The 9,586-nt window shown below is 43.9% G+C and overlaps 1 protein-coding gene and 1 non-coding gene across 2 annotated transcripts; one reads left to right on the forward strand and one right to left on the reverse strand.

Annotated features, from left to right (window-relative positions):
* The first annotated feature begins 248 nt into the window (after positions 1–248).
* Positions 249–320, forward strand: TRNAD-GUC. Its single transcript has one exon. It is a non-coding gene; the product is annotated as a tRNA-Asp (tRNA).
* Positions 321–724: 404 nt separating this feature from the next.
* CPOX (coproporphyrinogen oxidase) lies at positions 725–8,574 on the reverse strand. The gene is made up of 5 exons (XM_009866884.1): positions 8,469–8,574; positions 7,354–7,495; positions 4,791–5,009; positions 3,047–3,151; positions 725–1,261 (listed from the first exon to the last, which is right to left on the reverse strand). The coding sequence occupies exons 1-5, from the start codon at positions 8,557–8,559 to the stop codon at positions 1,174–1,176; spliced, it is 645 nt and encodes a 214-aa protein (XP_009865186.1). The 5' UTR covers positions 8,560–8,574; the 3' UTR covers positions 725–1,173.
* Between the last annotated feature and the right edge of the window lie 1,012 nt (positions 8,575–9,586).

Here is a 9,586-nt window from a genome sequence, read left to right on the forward strand (position 1 = left end):
GATTTTACTGGATGCCCGGTTTCTTTTTATTTTAGAGGAGGAAGCGTAACACGGAAAACGAACACAGTAGCCCTCAAGGGAAATCTTGACTTTGGCGATCAGAGGGCAGTGGGTGTGAGCCGGCCCGGCGTGGCACCTCTCCACCTTGCGCAGGTGCTGGGGCCTCTGCCACCGCTCCCGGGCTGGAAACCTGCTGGACGTGACGTCGTAACACGTGGACAAAACAAACGAAGGCACTACCACCTCATTCCTCGTTAGTATAGTGGTGAGTATCCCCGCCTGTCACGCGGGAGACCGGGGTTCGATTCCCCGACGGGGAGGAGGCGTTCTTTATATTCTTCAGGCGAGGAGAATGGTAACGTGTCCAGCCTTGGTTTTGCTTTTTTTTTTAATTCTTCCCTCAAGGCGTCCTCAACGAGGTTTGTGTTTGGAGTACCTCCAGGCAACACCCAAGAGCTTCCTGATCTGTCTCCTGCCTCCCTGGAAAAGCAGGAAGCCTGAAGCAGGTTGGTACCCTGTCTTGATCTCAGCTGAGCTGTGCAGTGCCGAAACGGACAGGCAGCCTTCTGCTCTCATCAGGAGAGATGTAGACCCCAACCCAGAATCAACTACTTATAGTACTGCAGCACATATTAAAACATTTCCGCCCCCAAAGTCAATGCGGATAGCATCAAAATACAAGTGATTAAGTGCCACCTTTTTCACAGCTTCCTGAAAGCAGAGTGAAGGTTTAAAATCATACCAAATATTCCCTTTATTCTTTGAAAAATATTTCTGAAACATCCCAACATTTTCTAAGGGTAAGCAGTGCTATTTAGGCACAATAATGCTTTCATTCCACTGGGAGAATACTTCACATAGTTTGCCAATTTGCAGTCAAACAAATCAGTTGAGGAAGTTCTCAAGCATACACAGTAGTCCTGAGACGGTACTGCCAGTCCTTCACAAGGCAAAATTAACAGAGGGTGATAACATTATTTGATCCAACTTAAAGACTAATTTCACATATTTGCAAGTTATAACAAGTCTACAGCATTATTAAGGCACCAGGTAAGAATATAAATAGGTGTACTAAACCACCATGCAACAGCAGTCCGAAGGAGCTGGTTTGCAGGTGTTTGTGTTCTTTCATAATGGCTCAGTGTAAGCAATCCATCTTGTCCACGATCGGCGTCAGTGCACCCAGTCTTTGGGATTGCGCAGAACCTCCAGGATTTCTGCTTCTTTTGAGCTCTCTGGAGGGGTGTGCATGTACTCCCACCTGTAGGAGACGGGAAACTCACTCAGACTGTCCAGCTGGCTGCCACCTCTCCTGCATCGGGCAGTGTTTGGACTTGAGTTGCCTTTTCTAAGGATGCAAAACTACATACAAAATTGATACTCTCCTATCAGGTGGCAGACATGATGATAAATAATTAAGTTAAGTAAAAACACTGGAATAGACAGGAGAAATGTTAGCTCAATCTTTTTCCCAACTTCTGGAAAGTCTGGAGGAACAAAAAGGAAAGCAATGCCCTCTACCCCACAATGCATGTCAGTTTATTTGTAAAGATCTTTAGCAGTCTCTTGTGACACAGTAGTATCATGAGGAAGCAAAAAAGGAACCTAGACAATTGTGACAGTGAGAACATGAGACCCATTTTTTTTTTCCAGAAGCTGGACTTAAAGCCCTACAAGTCCTTGTTGAATCTTGGTTTTAAAAACAAAGGGGTTGAGAGATCACTGATATTGAAAAGGTGGGACAGAGTTAAAAAAAGTGTCAGCAGCCACAAAGAGATGGGTACAACATTTTTCATTTTTTTTCCGAAGGAAGGACCCGTTCGTGCTTTGAAGTGAGCTATTTACATTGATGAAAACAAGCAAAAGCAGATCATGTCAGCAATGAAATCAAAAGATAGGACCATGCTACACCACTAGGTCAGGAACACGCCTAGTGTTGGCAGTGGGATGAAGCTATAATGGTGAGAACTGGACTGCCTTCACGGTTAAGGGCTAGCAGGCAAAGGTCAGTTTTGCTACTGGAGGGAGGGCACTAATGAAGCTTACAAAATTCATGATAGGGCCTGTGCTACTCTCCATATCTAAAAGCAACCTAATTGCAAGATTAAGTAAGATAGGTTAAAAAGGCAATTGAGAAGAGTTAATATCAAGCCAAGCAACTGAGCAATAAAATGTGAGGTGAAATCCACTGTTGACTGATCTGTAGTGAGGCACACTGAGAAAAGTTACATACACATTAAGAGACTGAGTTAACTTTTTATTGCCTAGAAAAGATCTTGGCATCATAACAATTCTATAAAAAAGCAGCACTCAAAACCAGCCAACAGCATATTAGGATTATGAGTGTAATAATGAACTAAAACATCATTGTGCCACTGTATGAGTCAGCAGCACACCTGTGTCTTGGATACACATACGTAGCTTACGCTGTCTGTTCCTTATACTCATTTCAGAAAGTGCACAGAAAACTTGAGCCTAGAGCAAACAGTAAATGTGATCAAAGGTATGGAACAGCTACTGTACAAAGACTAAAAAGAGGAGGACTTGTCAGCCTGGTAAAACAGACAATGAAAAAGAGACATGCCTGTAAAATAAGAACTGTTATGGAGAAAATTAACTGGAAGAAAATCTGGTTACATATTGAAAAGTTGAATGAAGTTATCAGGTGTAAAGAGGCACTTTTTCATACAGCACATGGTTAAACTGTGGAGCTCCTTGCCATAGGCTTGTCAGGACTGCCAGAAGCTCACCTAGTTTCAAAGAATTACTAAACAAAACCCCATGGAGCAGGGAGGGGAAATCTATCAAGAGGTACTAAGCACAAAAAAATAATACTTTTCTGTGAGAAAAGATCTAGGCCACACATAATTGGCAAGCGGGTGAGCGTAGCAGACCAGAGAAGCATCTACATGTATTTGGCCAGTTCTTATATCAGAAATGAACACTGTTAAGGGAGTGGACACCAAGACAGACCTTTGATTTAATCCTATGAAGTATTTTAGGAGGAGCAGTGCCTACCTGCAGCTCCGCACAACTATGCCCTTACCTTGCAGTCAATGGCAGAGACATAAGAATACTTTCGATTCTTGATCCTGGTGTCAGGAGGCCAAACTTGGTACCTCTGTCGTAAACCAAGTTGAATTCTACGTACCTATGGGAAGCGAAGAGATGCAACAAAAACAAGTTTATTGTCCGAAGTTGGTTGTGCCACCTTCACCTAGCAGACATCAAACACCACCAGCCTGTCTTTCCACTGTGTTGCGTGTCAGAACAAACCCTGTTCTGGAGCCAACTCTCCTCTAGCATCCTCTGCACAGTAATGCAGGTGCAAGCTTGTCACTCTACAAGCACAGAAGTAATGACCTTCATTAATAGACCAGAGCAGACAAACTATTTGGAGGAGAGCATTCTGCACGGTGCTGTACAAGCTTACTTTGCCCAGGCCTCAACGCTGCTGGCAAGCTCGACAACAAGCTTGGCTTGGTTATGCTACTACTCTTTTGAGTGGTGGTGGTGTCAGGCATTAAAAGGAGCTAGACAGCTTCAGAGTGCTGGATGGGACTTAGAAGTGCTGGAATAGATGGTTTTCTGCTCCCCAGCATAGGAACAGAGCAGTGACAATTCAGCAGCGCTTATCTTAATAACTAGTACTAAGGTATTAGTACTGGACAGAGGTACAGGGTAGGGAGGAGCTCTTATCTGTTTGCAGAAATGGACAGCTTTACCTAGTGCAATACCCTGCAATCAGATCCAGGGAAATAAAAAGGCCTCATGAATTGGTCCTGGCTGCAGCTTAAAGAAGCTATTCCCCTTTATAACCTTAGCAGGTTTCCTAAATCACACCCACAGGCTGGATCCTGAAAGCCCAATGCTCCCAGAACAGTCCCAGCAAATGAAGCATATTTGAGTAAGTGCTGCAGGCCAGCAATTTAAACTTGAGTGCTTACACCCTCTCTATGATGCTCTCACAGATATCTCTGCAGAAGAGGCAGAAACTAAACACTCCCTAGTTCTGCACAAAGCACGTGTACTCATTTCTCCACATGCTTACACAATCACAGGACACAGGGAAAGGATTACAACTGCATCTACCCCTGTACTTAAGCTTCTGCAGCATTAATAGCTGTTTGCCTTAATCAGCATCCTCCGAAGTCTTTTAAGTTACAGTGACTTTGGACCATGCCAGAAAAACAAAAACCCTCTGTATCTTTATTCCTTTACAAAGAGGTCATATTTCGATGCCAACAGCAGACGGGATAAATACATATGCGTGAGAAGCCGAAAGTACTCTTGGGTACAGTTCTTTCATGATTTTTTGGGGGTTAGCTTCATTACTGAATAGGAAGCATGACACCCTCACCCTTATGCTCCTCAGTTAAGAGGGCAGTTCTATATCCCTTATCACTGGGCTGCAGGAGAGGCAGGATTCAGGACATCAAGCACACACATTACCCTTTGCAAAGCAGCAGTTTCTCTTGGGTTTTGAACAAGTTGGAGAGAAACTATGGCATTTTGTGCCGGTTGCTTGTGCTGCGACATGGGAGAGTGGGAGCTACAGAGGAAGGCTGTGCTAGTACCTTCTTTATACCCTCCTCGGCAATCTAGCACTGGATTTTAAAATTAAGTCTGTGCATAAAAATGCTGAAATTCTCTGATGAGCTTTAGACAACTCACGAAAAACTTAGCCCACACCACAAGTTATAAATCTGCAATCATCAAGAACTAGTTCTTTTTTTTTCTCACCCATGTAGTCCACCACCCATGTATTCTTTTGCTCCTTCAGTACTCACCGTCCTCTCCGGAGCTGCTGCCATAGCTTTTCCTCTGGCGTGAAGGAGTCATGGCAATGCCTTTTCACAATGGGAACGTAACAGGGCACAACAGCTTTGGCACAGCTCTTCACAAACTGGAATACTTCCTCCTTGGAAGGAGAATCCACATCGTCAAAGAATATGCCTCCAATCCCTCTTCGCTCGCCACGGTGCTTGATATAGAAGTAGTCATCACACCTATAAGAAGCCACAGACGATTATTAATATGATCCATGATATTCAAAGAAATGAACAGAACTCCAAACAGCTACATGGCACCGTACAGCACTAGTGAAACACTGACAAAAATGAGTTTCTGCTTCATTGACTGCTGAGAGCCAGGATGGTACAGCACCATCTGGAAAGCACTTCCTGCATTTACTTAAAGCTCTGATTAAACAGTTTCTGCAGAGCTACAGCTCACTGCGCAGTCACTGGACATAACGCTCAAAACACCACGGCAGATGCTTCCCTGTCAAGCGATCCAATCCATATCCTCTACCTACACAGAGGAGGGACACCTGATTTCAAAATGGGCTGCCCCTGAGAGCTCTTTCTAGATTTCATGCCTAGAATTATATGTAGATCCCAGATTATTTGTACAGCTTTCAGATGAACTCAAAATAAACTTGGAAAAGAATCTCTTTATTCTTTTTGCCATTCCAGTAAAAAAAAAAAAATTTCTGCATCAAAATTAAAAGACTCTAAAAACCCAAGCTCAGAGAAGAAAACCACTGTCACTTAAGGAAAAATCAAAAGTGAGGCAGCCTTCCTTGAATAAAAGCTTTTTAATAGTTAAACTTGGAAGATGGATTCACTCTAGTAGTAGTGACCTTTAAGGGCTCACGTTCAAGTTTATGAAGGAGCAGGGCAGCTTATCCTACAACAGTGAGGCAATTAATCTGTATTGTATTTATGGGGAATATGTAGGTGTGCAATTACTATATGCTAGCTGATTCATTGCATCCAGACTGTATCTTGCGTATAGTTGCTTGCTTGGGCAGCCATGCCTTCCAAGTCTTCATGTGGGGGAGAAAGGAGTAGGAAACAAAAATTATCAACAGCAAGGAAATGTTGCCTTCTGTTAGGACTCATTTTCCACACCTGTGTCCATCCACGGTCGCTGTTTTCAAGCAATATAAATGGCATGGCCATAGGAGGAGAGACATGGAGATGTAACAGACAGCCTAAGTTATTTTTTTTATTCACTGGGATGATAATTTTTTTTTATTTTATGGCAGCAGAAAGAGTTATGAAAAAAGGCTGAGTCAGAAATGCTAAAGAGAACAAGCCTGACAAAAGTCTTAAAGCAAGATCAGGAAGAGAGGGTGGTAAATGCAACATGAGCTTTTATGTTTGATAAAGGTGGGAAAAGGGGCAACGCTAATTAGTAGAAGCTCAGAGGAGATTCACACTGCCCCAGCAGTGAGAACCACGTGCCTACGCAGTGCTGCCTTACAGGAGACACCTGCACTGGGATGGAGAAAAACTGCCTTTGTCCATGGGATACAATTAGTCCTGCCCTGAGACTAAGAACGGGCATCCTTCTCTCTGACCCCCTGCTAGCCTACCTACACTGCAAACAACCCGACTGTTACAGCACACTCTCTGAACTACCATGCAAAAATTCCTCAGAGAACAAGACAGCGGTCTTAAGGTTATAAGACGTGCTTCTCTACTAAGTAGTTGCCACCCAAGCTACAACACCCACTTTATCTCCTGTCCTCAGAGAAGACCTGGCAGATTACAAAAGCGTAACCCCTCCTTCTTGGACACCACAGCTTGTGGCAGATAGGATTATCAGAGACAGAGCAGCAAGGCCCCACCGAACAGTGCAGGATCTCATCACTTGTATCTCTCAGCTCAAGAAGAACATTTAAAGTTTGCATCTTTAGCGAATATGCTGCTGAACTCTCAGTGAATGTGTTACTGGAAAAAAAGTAACCCTCCATCAAAATTACAAAATGTCAACACTAAGGACAAGCTCCTTTTCCTACCTGGCAAAAATAAATAAATAAATAAATAGAAAATTTATGAAGGTCAGACTGAAGGCAGAAAAACTCCAGTGGGATTTCTCAAAACTGCAGTGCTGGCCCTAACTGCAGAGCTCACACTAAAGTAATGCACATTTGCCACGAGTTCACTGTAAGAATCAGTGCAAATTCATGGGGCAACAGCCTTGTCCTAGTTTAGCATCAGAGGATAAAAGGAATTTTTAAGTTGCCCAGTGAAGTCTGTGGCTTACAAAATCTGGTAGAGCCACTTGGTTTTTATTCAGGCTATAGACTCATGATCCTAGTTGTCACCCCTGTGAGTTGAACAGCTCAGGCCTCTGTGAATAAGAGATGGTTTAGACTACATTTTGTCTCAGTACACATCTGCTGATTTTCATTAGGGTTTGCTGATACTTTTCAAAAGGCAGCAGAACCTACTGTTTCTAGAGTACACTTCACTGGCAATATCCAGCACCGCCTTCTCCCACAGAAGGAACCCAAGCACACCTCTCCACAAAAGGAACCCAAGCACACCTCTCCTCACATACCATTTCTTGTACTTGGGATACAGCTTCAGATCATGCTTGTCACAGGCTTCTTTCAAAGTCTTGTGAAAATGAACGGCATCCTCTTCATTCAAGTACGTTGGGGTGAGATCAGTCCCACCACCAAACCACCACTGTTTAGTTCCTACAGGAGAGAGGCAAGCAGTAACATTTTTCTTTTAAACTTCCAAGCAGCAACATGTTGCTGGTGGTTCACCAAGAACTAATGACTACTTTTACTATACAAAACAAAATCATTATTCAGTGGTGTCCCTAGATCTCAACCACAAAGCGTGTAAGTTCGAGGTACTGCGGTGATGAGTGACTTCAAGAAAACATGAGACAGCTTTCAAAGCAATGAAGATCATTTGGTTCAGTATTTTTGACCGCTGACCCTGATGACAGGATATCAATTTCACAAGATGGGCCTGCAACTCCTATTCAAGAAGCCAGAGACATTTTACTGCATGCCAAAGAAGAGCAACATCATTATCAAATCCAGGGAAGTAATTGATTAGAAATAGTCCATAATGCTCTGGCAAAATAACAAGAGAAGACTCTCCTTGAGCTTCTGACCATATATATGCTGTCACGAGGTACAGACAGGTGCTCAGTGTTAGACCTGAGACCTTAGTGAGACCCATCCTGGAGTCACGCTTCTGACAGCGGCGAACTGCAGAAACTCCGAGTTAAAAAGGCACCGTGCACACAAAGAGCCACGTTTCTCACAGCAGTTCCCCCACCTTCTGAGGCAAAGGTACACGCTAACCAGAATCCTTTTCAGTTCTTCACATTCTGTCCTTCTACCAAATTCTAGAATTGCTTCTTTGAATGTTTTACATATATTTATAACCTCCCATGTTTTAACTGAGATCTAAAACCCTTGTTGTACATTGCAATAAGTAAACTGCAAACTCCTTTACTAGATGTGCACATCACGCTTGTTTTACAAGCGCACAAAGGTGCAAAGATCAAGAGCCAGTGCTACATAACAGATTCTTGGCGCAGCTGGGAAGAAACCTGGACCAGTTCTTAACCCCCTGCCCTAGGAGGGGTTCATGCTTCCTTCACACAGAGTCATATGTTTCATGTGTGCTTCACTGGATTATAGTTCTTACCATCTGCTTCCTCAATTTCAAAGTATCTGTAGTTGAAGTGCATGGTTGGAACATGAGGGTTCTTTGGATGGATAACAGAGCTCACACCCATGGCGCAAAAAGGCAGTTTTCCTAGATAAAAAGATGCATAGAAAAAAACCCTTCAGTTTCGCAAATAACTTCATTTATAACCATTTAAGGAACATCCCTATTTATCTTCAGGTTCAAAGCTCCTCTTCCGCTATAAGGCAATTTCTCACGCTGAGTGGACATAACTATGAACCGACGTGCAATTTACTTCTTATGCACACATTTCTGTGCACCTAACTGAATGCTTTCTTCTTGTACTTCTAAAATGCAACAATACTTTGGATCACCCATTAGATGAGGATTGTAGGCATTGCTAAATGCGGATTGCTAAATGCGGATTGCTACTTACACGGTGTACCCCTAGTTCTCACAACTACCCTTTGCCCACAGCACAAGAAAGATATGGACATGCTGGAGCATGTCCAGAGAAAGGCCACGAGGATGATCAGAGGGCTGGAGCACCTCTCCTGTGAAGACAGACTGAGAGAGTTGGGGCTGTTCAGTCTGCAGAAGAGAAGGCTCCGAGGAGACCTTATTGTGGCCTTCCAGTATCTCAAGGGGGCCCACAGGAAAGCTGGTGAGGGGCTTGTTAGGATGTCAAATAGTGATAGGACTAGGGGGAATGGATTGAAGCTGGAGATGATCGGTTCAGATTGGATGTTAGGAAGAAGTTCTTCACCGTGAGGGTGGTGAGACACTGGCACAGGTTGCCCAGAGAGGGGGTGGAAGCCCCATCCCTGGAAGTTTTTAAGGCCAAGCTGGATGGGGCTCTGAGCAGCCTGATCTAGTGGGGGATGTCCCTACCCATGGTGGGGGGGTTGGAACCAGATGATCTTTAAGGTCCCTTCCAACCCTGACAATTCTATGATTCTGTGAATGGGGGGGTTAATCATCTTTAGCCTTCATGTTAGCCTTTCGGTTGGTTCCCTCCACCTCTCTGGTACATAACTCCTGCCCTCTTTCTCTGCTGAGCTGCTGCATCGTCACCAAGCACCAATGCGCACCACAGCACATCGCTTAAAGCCGCAAGGTGGAGAAATGCTCTGGCA

This window comes from Apaloderma vittatum, unplaced genomic scaffold (genome assembly GCF_000703405.1).
Source record: "Apaloderma vittatum isolate BGI_N311 unplaced genomic scaffold, ASM70340v1 scaffold35913, whole genome shotgun sequence".
In the NCBI taxonomy this organism is placed as follows: domain Eukaryota; kingdom Metazoa; phylum Chordata; class Aves; order Trogoniformes; family Trogonidae; genus Apaloderma; species Apaloderma vittatum.